Source organism: Cherax quadricarinatus, chromosome 47 (assembly GCF_038502225.1).
Source record: "Cherax quadricarinatus isolate ZL_2023a chromosome 47, ASM3850222v1, whole genome shotgun sequence".
Classification (NCBI taxonomy): Eukaryota; Metazoa; Arthropoda; class Malacostraca; order Decapoda; family Parastacidae; genus Cherax; species Cherax quadricarinatus.
Window position 1 is genome coordinate 23066035 of NC_091338.1, and position 20330 is coordinate 23086364.

General features: G+C 37.6%; 1 protein-coding gene across 1 annotated transcript in view; it reads right to left on the reverse strand.

The window, feature by feature from the left end:
* The window catches only part of LOC128696484 (lachesin-like), a 344218-nt gene that overhangs the window by 100169 nt on the left and 223719 nt on the right, over positions 1 to 20330 (reverse strand). The window contains exon 2 of the mRNA XM_070094758.1: positions 4413 to 4620. Coding sequence (XP_069950859.1) covers positions 4413 to 4611 — 199 coding nt within the window. The 5' untranslated portion in view covers positions 4612 to 4620. The remainder of the gene's footprint in view (positions 1 to 4412; positions 4621 to 20330) is intronic.

Genomic DNA, 20330 nt, shown 5'->3' on the forward strand with positions numbered 1-20330 from the left:
TTTCACCACACTTAACATTACATTTAATATCCCACTACACATCAACAGCAAACCTTCACTCATCCACACCACTTTCCGGTAAACAGTTGATATCAGTCGTCAACAAGTCGTTCCTACTGGACAGTTTGCTAACAGTATCAAACTCTTTTCTGAAGAGCGAAGATGGGCATTGGTGTCATAACCTGAGAAACTACCAAAGAAATCACCGGACCACACAGGAGTTTACAGCATTTCCTGTGAGGGATGTGCCGTAGTAAGGTTTACGTTGATACAACAAAGCACAACCTTCAGACATTACTGTAGGAACACAAATATGCTTACAAGATAGAAGATATCAACAACGAGTTGTTCATAGCACTCTACACTCACACATTATAAGACATGGAACTGTACTGCAGTTGAAGTGCTGCAACAACTGTTCATCAAACTGCCACTAGTGATCAAAACAAGGGAACGTACACGCCGGCAGCTCCCATCGCTCATATGATACACAGTTGTCATTATATATATATATATATATATATATATATATATATATATATATATATATATATATATATATATATATATATATATATATATATATATATATATATATATATATATATATATATATATATATATATATATATATTATATATATATATATCCTGTGGTCGTGATACCAGCCTCCCGCCTCCACATCCCTCGCAAATCGGTAACTAAACATGTTTACTGTTCGACCTGTCTGTGTACTTCCCTTTGGACCTCTCCCTGATCTGATCTCCGGATGTTCGTGTGTTTTATGTGACGCTGTATATGTAACTGCATACATGGTATTCCAGTACTGAATGAAATATAATAATGAATTAAGATATAACAGTTAGGGATCTTTTACCGAAACGTTTCAACTACAGAGCAGTCTTCTTCAGTCGAATACAGAGGAAGCAGAGGAACCAGAGGATATTTTGAGACCATGTAATCAGTCTTTCAACCTCGACTCGCCAAATTTCCATTTTTGTGAAAGAAATTGATAAAATTGAAATAATGGTATTCATGAAAAGTAGTATGGAGATACCGACAAGATATGAATATTTATTAGAAGAAGAGTTTCACCACGAATGGCTTCATCAGTCCTAACGGCTTTCGTTTTTCATCCCTTCATTGATGAATCAATGTCAGTGCAACTTTTCAGCAATTTCGAGCTTAATGTACAAGCTTACTTTAGATTATTTATCACTGTGAAATAACACTAGAAGCCTCTTGAACTTGGCTTCAATGCTGGTGATTTCTAGCGAAAGATCTGATTTGCTTTTCCATTGTCATTGTGCTCGTAGGAATGGGAGTGCATGAGGACTGTCAGTTTGCTCCTTGGTGAGTGCCCGTCTGCTTGATGACTGTCAGTATGCTCCTAGTAGTGGCTGTCTGCTGATGACTGTCAGTGTACTCTTAGCAATGGCTGTCTGCATGACTGACAGCAAGCCAGCAATGACTGTCTGCATGAGAACTGTCAATGTCGTCCTAGCAGTGACTACATGACTGACAGTAAACCAAAAGTGACTGTCTGCATGACTGACAGTAAGCCAAAAGTGACTGTCTGCATGAGAACTGTCAATGTCGTCCTAGTGGTGACTGCATGTTGACTGTCAGTATACTCCTAGTAGTGGCTGTCTTCTGATGACTGTCAGTGTACTCTTAGCAATGGCTGTCTGCATGTCTGACAGCAAGCCAGCAGTGACTGTCTGCATGAGAACTGTCAATGTCGTCCTAGCAGTGACTGCATGACTGACAGTAAACCAAAAGTGACTGTCTGCATGACTGACAGTAAGCCAAAAGTGACTGTCTGCATGAGAACTGTCAATGTCGTCCTAGTGGTGACTGCATGATGACTGTCAGTATACTCCTAGTAGTGGCTGTCTGCTGATGACTGTCAGTGTACTCTTAGCAATGGCTGTCTGCATGTCTGACAGCAAGCCAGCAGTGACTGTCTGCATGAGAACTGTCAATGTCGTCCTAGCAGTGACTGCATGACTGACAGTAAACCAAAAGTGACTGTCTGCATGACTGACAGTAAGCCAAAAGTGACTGTCTGCATGAGGACTGACAGTATGCTGACAGTGTGTGTCTGCATAAGGTTATAGTTACTGAACATTTGAACACGAGTTCTTCTAGGTTTAATCTTTCAGGCTAGAAAAGAGTTCGTTATAACAAGTTAGAAGATTGTTTTATTTTATTTTAAAAGCCAGACATTTCCAATAAAACTCATTATTTTTTCCTGTAAACTAATAGATTTCTGAAGTAATTTATTTATAATATTAAGACAAGCTGGTATAACACTGGTGAACACAGCTTAATACTATCTTAAGCTTTTTTGGATGAAACCTGATTAGCAAGCACTCCCTAGCAGCTGTATGACCCCCTACGGGTTTAGACGTCATACAGTAATATTAACATTCTAAGATATTAATATTCTATTCCTGTAACTACAAACACTGAAGATGGGACGTCACAGCAAGACTGAATTCCTAAAAATGTAAATGAGACATCACCAACTTAGCACTAATGCTGTATCTACACTGTAAATGAGACATCACCAACATAGCGCTACTGCTGTACCTACAACACTGTAAATGAGACATCACCAACATAGCGTTACTGCTGTATCTACAACACTGTAAATGAGACATCACCAACATAGCGTTACTGCTGTATCTTCAACACTAAATGAGACATCACCAACATAGCCCTACTGCTATATCTACAATCACTGTAAATGGGACATCATCAACATAGCCCTACTGCTATATCTACAATCACTCTAAATGGGACATAACCAACATAGCCCTACTGCTATATCTACAATCACTGTAAATGGGACATCACCAACATAGCCCTACTGCTATATCTACAATCACTGTAAATGGGACATCACCAACATAGCCCTACTGCTATATCTACAATCACTCTAAATGGGACATAACCAACATAGCCCTACTGCTATATCTACAATCACTCTAAATGGGACATAACCAACATAGCCCTACTGCTATATCTACAATCACTGTATATGAGACATCACCAACATAGCCCTACTGCTATATCTACAATCACTGTAAATGGGACATCACCAACATAGCCCTACTGCTATATCTACAATCACTGTAAATGAGACATCACCAACATAGCCCTACTGCTATATTTACACTCACTGTAAATGGGACATCACCAACATAGCCCTACTGCTATACCTACAATCACTGTAAACAAGACATCACCAACATAGCCCTACTGCTATATCTACAATCACTGTAAAAGGGACATGACCAACATAGCCCTACTGCTATATCTACAATCACTGTAAATGAGACATCACCAACATAGTCCTACTGCTATATCTACAATCACTGCAAATGGGACATCACCAACATAGTCCTACTGCTATATCTACAATCACTGCAAATGGGACATCACCAACATAGCCCTACTGCTATATCTACAATCACTGTAAGTGAGATATCACCAACATAGCTCTACTGCTATATCTACAATCACGGTAAATGGGACATCACCAGCATAGCCCTACTGCTATATCTACAACCACTGTAAATGAGACATCGCCAGCATAGCCCTACTGCTATATCTACAATCACTGTAAGTGAGATATCACCAACATAGCTCTACTGCTATATCTACAATCACGGTAAATGGGACATCACCAACATAGCCCTACTGATGTATCTACAATCACTGTAAATGAGACACCATCAACATAGCCCTACTGCTATATCTACAATCACTGTAAATGGGACATCACCAACATAGCCCTACTGCTATATCTATAATCATTGTAAATGGGACATCACCAACATAGCCCTACTGCTATATCTATAATCACTGTAAATAGGACATGACCAACATAGCCCTACTGCTATATCTACAATCACTGTAAATGAGACATCACCAACATAGCCCTACTGCTATATCTATAATCACTGTAAATAGGACATGACCAACATAGTCCTACTGCTATATCTACAATCACTGTAAATGAGACATCACCAACATAGCCCTACTGCTATATCTACAATCACTGTAAATGAGACATCACCAACATAGCCCTACTGCTATATCTACAATCACTGTAAATGAGACATCACAAACATAGCCCTACTGCTATATCTACAATCACTGTAAATGAGACATCACCAACATAGCCCTACTGCTATATCTATAATCACTGTAAATAGGACATGACCAACATAGTCCTACTGCTATATCTACAATCACTGTAAATGAGACATCACCAACATAGCCCTACTGCTATATCGACAATCACTGTAAATGGGACATCACCAATATTTCTATACACCTGTAGCTACATAAAATTTAAGACATGAAACAACACATTGGGATGATCCCAGGTAATGACTTACCAACGACCTGCACATATCCGACCTGGTTGATAGCCGGTTCCATATTAACCTGACAGACATAGTAGCCAGTGTCGTCAGGTTGCACATTACGTATGTGGAGGGTCCAAGTGGTAGGGTCCTCACGCGTGACCCGAAACCTCGGGATGAGTGTGATAGTTGTCTCATCTATAGTGAGCAGCATCACACGGTTGAGGTGCATCCATGTCACCTGAAACAGGATATAAATGTATCAAGGGAGAGCAGAGACAAACGGGAAAACGGTTTGTGTGTTACTTTTAAGGGAAACGATAAAACCGCGTGGGTCATGCAGCGCAGGATATGATGCTAATCTCAAAAATCCCACTCTTGGTACCTACCTTCTGAGATCAATACGAATCATTTACACGAAAGGATGAGCATGGAAGAGTTAGCAAATTATGGAATTTGCGCCTTATAAGTTAAAATGTGTAGTCAATGACTAAGTTCTAATTTACAGGAAAAGTTCAAAATGAAATATACTTAATAGACATACACAATTGGTGTATTCTCTAGCAAATATATTTGATAGAAATTAGGTTTTATGTATTTTATTATTTTCCTTGTGCATCTTGGGTACAAGGAAGGAACGACATGTTACTCAAAGTTTTATCAGAAGATGCTCTTAACTGGAAACAGTAATTAAACCAGGACATCAACAACCAATTAAAACCAGCTAACGAGACTACACCTTAAATACTTTCCTCTCGAAATTACCTTAATTTTACCTTTGTTTCAATCAAAAGAAAAATGACATGTCAAGTGTTCAGGTTTAGAATATTTGCACTACAAGGAAACACTTACATTGTTGACATTTACCATTGTAATATATTATCAAGTTTTGTAAATCCTGACCATGATTATATAACATTAAAACGTCTTTCTTCACACACACACAATATATATATATATATATATATATATATATATATATATATATATATATATATATATATATATATATATATATATAAGATGTATGTCGTGTAGAATATGTAAAACTGGTCAATTAGCAAGAACTCATTCAAAATTAAGTTCTTTCTAAAATTTTCTCTTATACGTTTAAAGATATATTTTTTTCATTAATGTTGATGTAAAAATTTATAATTTTGCACCAAAAGGAACTTAGAAAACTTACCTAGCCTTATTATAACAAACGTAATTTATTTTAGCCTAACCCAACTAAATATATTTTAGATTTGTTAATAATAATTTAATACTAAACAAACACAGTGAAATATTTTTTTTTTCGTTAGGGTCAGAATGATTTTGTCGAAATTATTGCATACACAAATTTTCACTTGTCCTATATGGCAAGATGAGCGTTGCTATTTAAGCCAAGATCGCAAGTTCAGCCTATTCGGCGAGACATTATATATATATATATATATATATATATATATATATATATATATATATATATATATATATATATATATATATATATATATATATATGCAAGGAATTCGCAAGAGTAGGCGAAATATACACAAACACTGATCTCTGGCCGAAGGAGATTCGAACCTACGAACCTTGGAACAAGGTACGCAGTGCCTTACCATTCTCACCACACTGGACAATACCTTGGCGTCCAGCTTGCGCTAGAGACCAGTGTTTGTGTATATTTCGCCTGCTCTTGCGAATTCCTTGCATTGTTAAAATCTCTAGTAAGGCTGATGCATCCAAGGGATGATATGAAAAGCTGTAAGTCTTCTCCCTGAAAGCTGGCTGCCTTGGACTAAAGTCTAGCGCAAGCTGGACGCCAAGGTATTGTCCAGTGTGGTGAGAATGGTAAGGCACTGCGCACCTTGTTCCAAGGTTCGTAGGTTCGAGTCTCCTTCGGCCAGAGATCAGTGTTTATATATATATATATATATATATATATATATATATATATATATATATATATATATATAATATAATATATAATATATATATATATATATATATATATATATATATATATATATGTGCTGTATTTGGTGGGTCCTTGACCACCTACCTACATCCTCAAAAAATAGTCAGGTGTTGCAAGTTGACCACGAAGTGAAATCTCGTCCTGATATGCTTTTCTGTTGATCTTTTATTTTAAAATTTCTTTGAAAATGTGAGAAATCAAGAAAGCGCACAAGCAATACAAAATGCAAAACAACCACGGGGATATTTGAAAGATGGCTCTTGGCCTCTGGTGTTGCAATCAACTCAAGAGCTTGCAGTGTTGCAGAAATGATTGCAACACGAGAGGCCTAGAACTATCTAGGCCATCCGTGTTTATATATACATTATATATATATATATATATATATATATATATATATATATATATATTATATATATATATATATATATATATATATATATATATATATATATATATATATAAATATACATATATATATATGTCGTGCCGAATATGTAAAACTGGTCAATTAGCAAGAATTCATTTAAAATTAAGTCCTTTCTAAAATTTTCTCTTATACGTTTAAATATATATTTTTTTCATTAATGTTAATGTAATAATTTTTAATTTTGCTCCAAAAGAATCTTAGAAAACTTACCTAACCTTATTATAACAAGAACAATTTATTTTTAGCCTAACCCAACTAAATATATTTTAGAATTCTTTACAATAATTTAATACTAAATAAACACAGTAAAATATATTTTTTTCGTTAGGTTCAAAATGATTTTGGCGAAATTATTGCATACACAAATTTTCGCTTGTCCTATATGGCAAGATGAACGTTGCTATTTAAGCCAAGACCGCAAGTTCTGCCTATTCGGCTATTCGGCACGACATATATATATATATATATATATATATATATATATATATATATATATATATATATATATATATATATATATATATATATGCGTGTGTGCCGAACACATAAAACTTGCGATTTTGGCATAAATAGCAACGCACTTCATGCCGAATAGGGCAAGCGAAAATTTGTGTATGCAATAATTTTGCAAAAATCTTTCTGAACTTAACGAAATAAATATATATAATTGTTTGTTTGTTAATAAATTAATTTAAACTTACATAAAATTTATTTAGTTGGATTTGGGTAAATTAATTGCGCTTGTTATAATATGGTAAGTAACTTTTCTAAGGTGCTTTTGGTACAAAATTATTAATTTTAAATTAACATAAATGAAAAAATATATCTTTAAACGTATGAAAAAATTTTAATAAGAAATTAATTTTAAATGAGTTCTTTCTAATTGACCAGTTTTACCTATTCGCTATTCAGCAATATTATATTATATTATATATATATATATATATATATATATATATAAAATATATATATATATATATATATATATATATATATATATATATATATATATATCTTTCTTTCAACACACCGGCCGTATCCCACCGAGGCAGGGTGGCCCAAAAGGAAAAACGAAAGTTTCTCCTTTTACATTTAGTAATATATACAGGAGAAGGGGTTACTAGCCTCTTGCTCCTGGCATTTTAGTCGCTTCTTACAACACGCATGGCTTACGGAGGAAGAATTCTGTTCCACTTCCCCATGGAGGTAAGAGGAAATAAACAAGAACAAAAACTAGAAAGAAGTTAGAAGAAAACCCAGATGGGTGTGTATATATAAGCTTGTACATGTATGTGTAGTGTGACCTAAGTGTAAGTAGAAGTAGCAAGACGTACCTGAAATCTTGCATGTGTATGAGAGAGAGGAAAAAAAGGCACCAGCAATCCTACCATCGTGTAAAACAATTACAGGCTTCCGTTTTACACTCACTTGGCAGGACGGTAGTACCTTCCTGGGCGGTTGCTGTCTACCAACCTACTACCTAGGATATATATATATATATATATATATATATATATATATATATATATATATATATATATATATATATATATATACATATATATATATGTCGTGCCGAATAGGCGGAACTTGCGATCTTGGCTTAAATAGCAACGCTCATCTTGCCATATAGGACAAGTGAAAATTTGTGTATGCAGTAATTTCGCCAAAATCATTCTGAACCTAACGAAAAAAATAGATTTCTCTGTGTTTGTTTAGTATTAAATTACTGTAAGCAAATCTAAAATATATTTAGTTGGGTTAGGCTAAAATAAATTGCGCTTGTTATAATAAGGTTAGGTAAGTTTTCTAAGTTCCTTATGGTGCAAAATTATAAATTTTTACATCAACATTAGTAAAAAATATATATCTTTAAACGTATAAGAGAAGATTTTAGAAAGGACTTAATTTTAAATGAGTTCTTGCTAATTGACCAGTTATACATATTCGGCACGACATTATATATATATATATATATATATATATATATATATATATATATATATATATATATATATATATATATATATATATATATATATATATATATATACAGGGGTATTTTTGCGGGTGTGTAGCAGTTGTTGGTGATAATGGTTGGTGGTTGATGTGCACTAACGTGTTTATTCATTAGTTTATCTGTGTAACTGTTGTGATTTTAAGCAGGAATTATTACACTTATCAAGGTTAATATTCTGCTTCAGCTCCACGAAAACTAAACCTATCCTTAGATGCCTTAGTTACTTATTTGGTTGTGCTCTCTAGTTTAGAATATTGTTTAGTGTTGACGGCCCCGTTCAGGGCTGGAGAGAAATCAGAGGTGGATACAGATACCCTTTATGGCCCACAGTGAGCCAATAAAACCTTTAAATTGCTTGGAATGCCTTTGTCTTAAATTTATTCTCACTGACGCGGAGAGAAAGATTCATGATAATATATACCTGGAAAATTTTTGAGGACGTTGGCCCTAACCTGCACACTACCATAACAGCATAATGAAACAAGAGTAATGGAAGGACGTTCAAAATAAACCAAGTTTAAAGCAGAGACGCCGTGGACACAATGAAGATACACTGTATCAACATCCATGGTCCCAAGCTATTAGAAAATATCGGAAACATTGCTGGGATAACTGTAAAATTTGTTGTAGAGGAAACTGGACAAGTATCTTCACCAGGTGCCTGATCAGTCAGACAGTGATGCATGTGGGGCCAGCGGGGCACCAACAGCAATAGCCTATGTTCAACACTTGGGTATCTTTTTAAAAAAGTTTCAGCACACTGTGGCTTCATTAGTCCTATACAAAGAATAGTGAAGAATGAGATTGAGGTAATCAGTCCCTCTGCCTGGAGTCGATGTAATCAGTCCATCAATCTTGATTTGAATATAGCCTATGTGCAAAGGGGCTTATATACTACAGGCAGGTGAGGTAAAACAGTCGTATGTGGTGTCACCTTGGACAAAGCCACAGGTAGAAGTAGGCAAAAGTAGAATTCCTCTGTATTAAGATCCCGAGATATTGTCGTGTCTGACAGGAACGTAGATAAATTCTTCAGAGAACCGACAAGTCCATAAATTAGAAACGTGCAACCTTGGATATCTTTGCTGTGGCAACATTTCGCCACACTGGTTTCATCAGTCCAATACAAAGAAGAATGGTGAAGATCAGAATGAGTTATAGGTAATCAGTCCCTCAGCCTGGAGTCCATCAAGATTGATGGACTGATTACGTTTCCACAATACCCAAGTGTTGCGCATGTGACTGTGTCATGCTAAGAGTATGTTACATTTTCTTCAGTGTATGTCACTCATTCATATAGGCTGCCTCCCGACCAGTGAACCAGGTGCTAAGGGTTTAAAAATCAAAGGGGCCCCGTCTTTATACCAGTGCCATGGTTCAACCAGCAAATCATAATGAATCCCGAAAAAGCTGTGAAGCGATGTGGTACACTCGTGAAACAACTTTGGCAGACTTGCCATCACTGCTGGTCGCTCACGGTTCACCGTGTCTTGTGCAGGCATTTGTCTCATTGAACACTGTCTCTTATGCTTGCTTTTACATCACTGTAGGTAGTGTAAATACTGTCCATAGGCTATAATACACTCTAAATACCAGCTTGTTTTGTGGAAGGAAATATAATTCAGTTATTCTCTGCTGTCCTTTGCTTGTTCCCAAATGGTAATCGCATCACAAGGTTTTTTACCTGGAGTTTAACTGGAGGGCATTCCGGGGATCAACGCCCCCGCGGCCCGGTCCATGACAAGGCCTCCTGGTGGATCAAGACCTGATCAATCTGATGCCTGACGCAGGCCGTATCTACACCTGTTCTGAGAACTTGTCGGTTCTCCGAACAATTTCCCATGTCGCTTTAGCACATTGATTATATTACCCCGAACCACTAATCTATAGCAATAGCCTAGTTGACCAAGGAAGCACCTGACAAGCCTGGCCCCAGGCCGGGTTCTGGGAGTAGAAACACACTCGAAATTCATCATAGGAATCGTAGGTATGAATAAAACTTGCAAAATACATCAAAAAAATAAAGTTAATGCCTAAGATAATTTTTTGTTTTGCTGATACAAGTAAGATACGTACGTGCGTATACGTACGTGCGTATACGTACGTGCGTATACGTACGTGCGTACAACTTCAAAAGTGTACTTTTGAACTGTTATCTTACTTTTAAAGTTATTTCTCCACATTCATTATTTAGGCTAAGCTACGTTAAACTAGCTTTGATATACTTGGTTAAATTATCGTGAATTCCTGATTAGAATTTTTGGAAATAGGAATTGTCGATGTAGCAACCAAGATAGTTAAACTGTTCGTATCATGTTGTAGGTGAGTGTGTGTTAGTCGTATCATGTTGTAGGTGAGTGTGTGTTAGTCGTATCATGTTGTAGGTGAGAGTGTGTTAGTCGTATCATGTTGTAGGTGAGAGTGTGTTAGTCGTATCATGTTGTAGGTGAGTATTAGTCGTATCATGTTGCATGCGTGTGTTAGTCGTATCATGTTGTAGGTGTGTGTGTGTTAGTCGAATCCACATATTCTTTTAACATACCGATCGTCTCCCACCAAGGCAGAGTGACCCAAAAAAGAAGAAACACTATTACCACCACAGCATCACAGTCTTGCCAGAGCCGCGCTGATGCTGCACTTGGGATGCCCCTCCTAGTAATAATATCTCCACCCCTGCAGAGGGGTGGAGATAGTTACGATACTAGGTTACAAACTGGAAAAAAGGCTGCTAAAATCACTATTAGTTCCACGATCGTCTCCGTACCAAAATGCTTCTCCACATATAAACGTTTAGCGATACAAACTAAATTTTTCTCTCGTTCCGTGATCCAAGAAAAGATCCCTGAATTCTCTGAGTTCAGCCCCTTATCCCTTAGTGATATGATAAAGGTATCCCAGTATTCCCTAGACCCAGCTCCATATACCACAAAGTAAAATGGGATAGTGCACAAGTGCAGAAGTTTGTAATGCAGTTAAATATCATTGTAGAAGATCTACAAATCCTATATAAATCTGGAGGAAACACGGGCTACAAATCCTATGTAAACCTGGAGGAAACACGAGCTACAAATCCAATGTAAACCTGGAGGAAACACGAGCTACAAATCCTATGTAAACCTGGAGGAAACACGAGCTACAAATCCAATGTAAACCTGGAGGAAACACGGGCTATAAATCCTATATAAACCTGGAGGAAACACGGACTATAAATCCTATGTAAACCTGGAGGAAACACGAGCTACAAATCCTATGTAAACCTGGAGAAAACACGGGCTATAAATCCTTTGTAAACCTGGAGGAAAAACGAGCTACAAATCCTATGTAAACGTGCAGGAAACACGGGCCACAAAACCTATGTAAACCTGGAGGAAACACGGGTATAAATCCTATGTAAACTTGGAGGAAACACGGGCTATAAATCCTATGCAAACCTGGAGGATACACGGGCTACAAATCCTATATAAGCATAGAAACTAACTTGGTTCTTTTTTCCCCTTGCTGTTATATAACTACAGATAGACAAGATAGTATTTCTAAGTAGGCATAAGGAATTGGCGAAAGGAGCAGGAGCCAACATTTATATGAATATGGGTGTCTAGGAAGGGTATTTTATTATTAACTTCAGTTTCTGGAGGAAACTGAAATCATGCATCACTTGTGTTGAGAATGTGGCATGGGTGGTGAAGGTCAGCCTGTGTAGGGAGATCGTCGACATGTTTACATACCTCATCCAAGATACATTCTTTGAAGTTGAGTTGGCATGTCGATCAATTTCAGGCGACTCCTTGAAGACGTTCACGCGTTCTACACATTTATGAGCCCATGACCATGCTGAAGGACTGTAACAAGCACCATTACAGGGACAATGCCGAAGGATTGTTTGTAACAAGCACCATAACAGGTGAAGCAACTGAAGTTAATGTATTAATCCGCTATGTAAAATCCGATTGTGGAAAAGGGAGTTGAAAGTCATTACTATTTTCTGGTGTTTGACGTCCGAAAGATGGTCAATGGTTGTCTTGGTGACTAACAACACAGCTTTCAAGAAAGTATATTTCCAATTTCTAATGCACCATGATTGGAAGCGCGAAATTAGGTCCTTGAAATGTTGTGTATATAAGTTTCAGATTAAATCCGGAAGGCTTCATTGTTTTAACAAGATCCACCAAGTGTTGAACACTGAAGAAATTTGGAACAATCATAAGGTATCTTATTGTGTGTAGGAGGAAACACTGGTGTTGAGAGTTTGATGCTGATCAGAAGAGGCTTTCTCAAGTTATCGCATGAAAATGAAAATCAAGAATGGTTTTATAAATTTGATAAATATACATTTGCACATCCCTGTAGTTTCATAAACCTTCCAATAGTTACGTTGAAGAATTCTGAAGCGTTAAAAATATTTGAAGTATATAATTGCCTTTATAATTAAGTGGAATTAGTATTTAATAATGGAAAATAGAGAAAAATGATGTACACGCGGCTAAAAACACGTGTCCAATATTTCAGTTTCCTTCATTCACTTAAATTCTCGACTAACCTGAAAGATGTAAAAATAAACGAAATCGGAAAAACTGCAACTAACAAGAGAAAAAATAGCCAAGGGACTGAAGTCAAATTCTGTAGATAATCATCTTGACAGATCAGTAGCAATCCAAAACATTCACTAAGATACATCTGCATAAAATGTTTGAAGACGATCAGACGAGGCTCATTCAGAATCAGAATGTTTGTTTTCCAAACCTTATATGGAAATAAAGTACACTAAATCCTCCATTTAAGGGACTTAGATGTAATAAACTTCCGAAACACGGAATAAAATCCGCTGGGTCGATCTGTTTGAAAACAGACAGAGTTTGTTACACAAGTGTCCGCTATAGTTAAAATCATGTCCAAACAATCTCTTCTCTGTCCACTACAACTTCCATTACTGGTCATCTAATCCCACTAATTTGTCCGTTATACGGAGGGTTTGCTATATAAAGAACAGAAAAGCTCGTAGTAAGCGTAGCATCTCTCGCTCTCACAAATTATCTCATAAAAACCAAATATAATGCCAACCTTCTTATAAGAAGAATACAACAATGTTGAAGTGTGAATATGACCAGAAAATTGTTTTAGTTGTTGCATGGAAACCTAATTTGGGCAGAGTCTATAGACAATAAACCAGAGGACATCTGTACATGTCAGCAGTGGCATGAACCTTGTTACCTTTGTTACACACATCACCTGCCTTGAAACCTGCAATCCTCTCGGACGAGAGGGAGAGGCTGGATTTGAGAAGGACGTATCTAGTGTGGGCCAGTAGGCTTGCTGCAGTGTTCTTCCATTCTTATGTTTATATTGGAGGATAAAGCAGAACACAATCAACCCTTGAAGGTAACCTCGCGGGATACCTAATAAGAGACGAAATAGAATGAGTCATTCTGCAAATTATTTTAGCACTAACTGGCTGCCCCAATTAAAAAAGGCAAGTCAAAATCATTAGTTTCTGTCCAGCCATATATGAGCCTATAAATTTCCACCTAACCATATTTTCACATAGATAAATGTCCACTGAGAGAATCAGTGATAATTGCTTTTTACCTGCCTTTGTCGTTATTTTATTAAATGCTCAGTTTTTAATGCACGCTTGGTATTTTTTGGCCTTTTAATGCGACATCTATCTTTGTATTATTGCGTGTATCATCGCCCCTGCGACCCAATCTCAGAACTAATTCTCTAAATGTGGAAAGAATTGTTACTGGAATAAGTGTTATAGAGGAAAGATAAAGAACAAAGAGACACAATACCGTGACTGAAACAATACACAAATAATCCGAACATAGAGACAAGCTTACGACGATGTTTTGGTCCGACTTGGACCATTTACAAAGTGACGTTGTGAATGGTCCAGGTCGGACCGAAACGTGGTCGTAAGCTTTCCTCTCTCCTATGTGCGATTATTTGTGCAAAGATGGTAATGCATATAGTGAAGGTCAGGAGAAGTTGGTAAGATCCACCTGTCTCTTCAGTGTTCAGAACCGATAAGCTTGTTAGTTGAAGACTGAGAGACTTATGCAACATATGGGAATCTCTATTGAATAAACGTTTCGCCACACAGTGGCTTCATCAGTCCGAGACAAAGCAGAACTGTGGAAGGAGAGAAAGAATTTGAGGTAATCAGTCCCTCAGCCTGGACTCGATGTGTTGGACTGAACACATCGACTCCAGGCTGAGGGACTGATTATCTCAAACTCCTCCTATCCTTACATCTTTCAGCTTTGTATTGGACTGATGAAGCCACTGTGTGGTGAAACGTTTTTTCAATAAAAATTCCCATATGTTGCGTAAGTCTCTCAATCTTCAACATGTCAGTTTTAAACCATTTATCACATGCTTGTTAGTTAAGGACACGAATGCAACTAAAGTTATATATTGTGACAACACTATATACCCTATACATACCCTCTGTGTCCATGTATTGTTTGTAACGGCTTGATAAAGCTCTTGGAGAGCGAAACGTTGCCACAATAAAATGTCACATTAGTTGCACTTGTGTCATTTTACTTAACATATTGTCGGTAATTCTACCAACGTTAATAAAGATTGTTAGTGTTTGTGTGTGTGTCGTGGTAGACATCTGTAATACCTGCAAGGAGCTGATTTCACTACTTTTCAAACCTGCAACTAGTTAAGCAGATTTAAATATTGTATTTTGTGAGGATGGCGAGCAGAGATTACTGAGATTACAGAGAGGTATGATAAAGCTCACGGCTCGGGGAGAGTGACCTAGTAGCGATCAGTGAAGAGGCGGGGCCAGGAGCTCGGACTCGACCCCCGCAACCTCAACTAGGTGAGTACAACTAGGTGAGTACTGACGTTTTGAATGAAATTCAGCTGAGTATTCAAAGGCTAAGGCGCATTAAACAGGAGAGTTGAAGACACTGAATGGACAGCAGCGAAAGGTGAAGTTGAGCTGAAGCTGAGAAAATGTGCAGCAGTAAAGCTGAATTAACAGTTGCGAAAAGAAAGGGTATGAATGTTTATATATTGTTGAGAAATATAGAATAGGAATGGGAAGTGAGAAGTGGGTAACCGTGAAGGTTTGTCTGAGAGTGGAACATGCAGAGCTAATTTGCTTACGGAGAGCAACATGCAGAGGCTGTTACGCAGCTACAGGAGAGAGCTTTTATCATGGGAGAGAGAGAGAGAGAAAGAGAGAGAGAGAGAGAGAGAGAGAGAGAGAGAGAGAGAGAGAGAGAGAGAGAGAGAGAGAGAGAGAGGCTTTGTTTGGGAAGTAGAAAAATTTGAAGTGTCAGGAGAAAATTACGTTTAACACTTTAGTAAAGGTATTATGCTTAGTAAAAGGTTTGGTTGTAAACAACTCAAAAAAAAACTCAAGAAGTAAATATATGAAAATGTATGAGGTAGCTCTCAATGTGTAGTGAGAATAATATGCAAGACTCCCAACACACACATTTTACAGCAAGGGGTCGGCAACCTTTCTGGAGATAGAGGACCAACAACCTGTGCATCTCTCGGAGGACAGCCATGTTATTAAATGTAATATATTTTTTTCTCGAACATAGGATTGTCATTAATTTTTTAAACCAATTTTGGCCTAATTCTAATAATACTTAAAACAATTTATCACAAATAATTAAATAAAAATTATTATGGAATGCAGATACGTACTGTACAGTTGTTTACCACCAGACAACAAACTTAAATGATAAACTCTGAGGAGGGAGGATACGAAGTAACTTTCCCTGAAGTGAACTACTGCATCTGTATTCCATACTAATTAGATAATTAGTGTCCAAGTGTTAAGTTGACGGGCCGGAAGAAAACCTCACGCGGGCCGCATGTGGCCAGCGGGCCGGGGGTTGCCGACCCCTGCTTTAGAGGATTAGCTCCTATATTTGATCACAATTTAAAGGATTAACTCGTATATTTGATCACAATTTAGAGGATTAACTAATGCATTTTATCACAATTTAGAGGATTAACTAATGCATTTGATCACAGTTTAGAGGATTAACTGACGCACAATTTAGAGGATTAGCTGATTTGTCCAGTCAAAACATTTTAGAGTAACTAATATATTTGTTAACAAATGAGAGGAAGCTTGAGTAAGAGGAATCTTGAGTAAGAGGAAACTTGAGTAAGAGGAAGCTTGAGTAAGAGGAAGCTTGAATAAGAGGAAATTTGAGTAACAGGAAGCTTGAGTAAGAGGAAACTTGAGTAAGAGGAAGCTTGAGTAAGAGGAAGCTTGAGTAAGAGGAAACTTGAGTAAGAGGAAGCTTGAGTAAGAGGAAGCTTGAATAAGAGGAAATTTGAGTAACAGGAAGCTTGAGTAAGAGGAAACTTGAGTAAGAGGAAACTTGAGTAAGAGGAAGCTTGAGTAAGAGGAAGCTTGAGTAAGAGGAAGCTTGAGTAAGAGGAAGCTTGAGTGAATATATTAAAATTTGCCTGATAGATAAAATCAAAAGAATCAAAGAAACAAAAAACAAATAACAATAACAATAAAAGCAGCAGCAGAAGTAACAATAACAGCGGCAGCAACAACAGCAGCAACAACGGCAGGAACAACAGCAGCAGCAGCAGCAACAACAACAACAACGGCAGTAACAACAGCAATAGCAGCAACAGCAGCAAAAACAACAGCAGCTGCGAAAACGACAGAAACAGCAGCGAAAACAACGGCAGCAACAAAAAAACAGTAGCAAAAACAACGGCAGCAACAAAAAAAAAAAAAAAAACAGCAGCAAAAACAACGGCAGAAACAATATTCCCAACAATCAGAACCACAACGATTTTGTTATTAACGGATAATAACCCCAGTTAACCGGGAGGGATAATTACCTTTGTTAACCAGGAAGGATAATAACCTCAGTTAAAGAGGAGGGATAATAACCGCATTTAACCCAGTAGGGATAATGAACCCATTTAATCCAGGAGGGATTATAACCCATTTATACCAGGATGGATAATATCCCCATTTAACCCAGGAAGAATATAGCAGTGAGCAATTGATGGGCAGGAGGTATTCCCCACTCATAAAACCAACCTCTTTATAAATTACTCAATATTCACACACGCGTATTCAAAATACACCAAAGTGGATAGGCCACTACCCTTTTATAACCCCACCTACCCCTCCTCCCTCCCCAACCTTTCCCACATTCCATCCTTACCCATCCTTCTTCCTCCCTCCCATCTTAGCAAAGCTCTGGTCAGAACCTCGAACCTCGAACCCAGGAAGGATAACCCCATTTAACCCAGGAGAGATAATAACCCGTTTAACCCAGGATAATTGAATAAAGCCCCGAAGATTCATTAATTACTCTCAGGATTCTCACGTCGTCTTGTAGGAAGCGACCAAGCATAGTTGACTCACTTCCAGGTACCAGTTGACTGCCAGGTGTACAGAGGCAGCAGGAGACTCACTCCCAGGTACCATTTGACTGCCAGGCGTACAGAGGTAGCAGGAGACTCACTCCCTGGTACCAGTTGACTGCCAGGTGTACAGAGGAAGCAGGAGACTCATTGCCAGAAACCAGGTGGCTGCGAGGTGTACAGAGGAAGCAGGAGACTCATTGCCAGAAACCAGGTGACTGCCAGGTGAACAGAGGCGAACAGAGGCAGCAGGAGACTCACTTCCTGGTACCAGTTGACTGCCATGTGAACAGAGACAGCAGGAGACTCACTACCATGTACCACTTGACTGCCAGGTGTACAGAGGCAGCAAAAGACTGACTCCCAGGTACCTGTCGACTGCCACGTGAATATAGGTAGCACGAGACTCACTCCCTGATACTGACTGCCAGATGTGCAGACGCAGCAGGAGTCTCACTCCCAGGTACCATATGACTGCCCGGTGAACAGAGACAACAAAAGACTCGCTCCCAATTACTAGTTGACTGCCATGTGAATAAAGGCAGCAGGAGACTTACTCCCAGGAACCAGTTGACTGCCAGGTGAAGAGAGGCAGCAGGAGCCTCACTCCCAGGTACCAGTTAATATCCAGGTGAACAAAGGCAGTAGAGGACTCATTCAGTTAACTGCCACTTGAACAAAGGCAGCAGGACACTCACTCCCATGTACCACGTGACTGCCAGGCGTACAGAGGCAGCAGAAGACTCATTCCCAAGTACACCAGTTGACTGTCAGGTATAGAGAGGCAGCAGGAGACTGACTCCCAGGTACCTGTTTACTGCCATGTATCCTTTCTCTGAAGTAGCAATACTACCATTGATGAATCGACAGAAATTTATTTTAAGCCTATTTTTGAGGTAATTACCTTAGAATTTTAATATTCACATCAGTTTGTGCCGAAGAAATCTTGCTTTTCACAGATAGGTTCATTTATGCATTCTCATGCTTTAAGGTAATGAATTCAAAGAAACTCACAAGAAAATGTGTTACAAGATTATCTTCGATGTGTCCAAGTTTCTCTCCTAAAGATTTTCAGGATAATGTAAGTGAAGATAAGTTGTTTGCGGATATTTATGCATTTCTCTGGGTTACTTTTCTCAAGAGGTAATAACTCTCATGTTAGATTATGTTTCTTCAGAAGGAAAATGCGTTTGACAGGAAGGTCATTTGCAAAGGTGCTGTGTTTTAATACAGTGTAAATTTTTAACTTAACGAGTGAGAATTCAATGTGATTCTATATGTTTAAAGAGTTTTTCAATGTGATTAAAGAGAGGATTCAAGGAACGGTAATAATAGTGACCAAGGAAAGGAAAGAGAATCAAGAAAATGTGTTTCCATATAACATAGGTATTATATACTTTAAGATAGTTTACCTAAAGATAATGTTTCGGGCTAATACTGTGCTTCAAGGAAAGATACTTGATTTATCAGGGCTTTGCGTTTTAACATGAAAGAAAATTTCAAGGTGATTTAAGTGAAGGTAAGGTGGTTTCTAAAGGTAAAATATTTCGAAAGAATTTCACAAATGTCTATTTTCCCAAGATAGTCTCTGATTTATAAAGGATTTTTATGTGTAAAATCAATGCAAGTGTAATATGCAGTCGTCTCTCCAGTATAGATATTTCAGTAATAATGGGTAATTTACCTCATTTTTAATACCATTTGCAATGACTCTCATTGTGTTTTGTTAACGTTTTCTGATAAATAAATTTTCTTTCAACAACAATGAAAGTATCCATGAAGTATATTTGGCTGCATCTACTTTTATTTTAGTGATGTATCGGATATCCGCATCCGAGGAACATCTGCACAATTTATTACATCCGCATCCACAAAATAAGACATCCTCATACACAACCGCATCTGCGGATATCTAAATTTTCACATCCGATACATCTCAATTTTATATGGCATCTGCACAAGTCTTTATGGGAAGATGTTTTTGTTTGTCCGTTAAATAATTAAGTTAAAGTCTCATCTCCAAAGGCTTCTTACCTCTTCTTCTCTGGGAATATTCATCACAGAGTAGATTATTACTAGTCCTCCTTGTGCCCCACACACACATTCACACTTGGCCCAGAAAGAACATTTTTAACTGTTAATATCTTGAAGAATGTC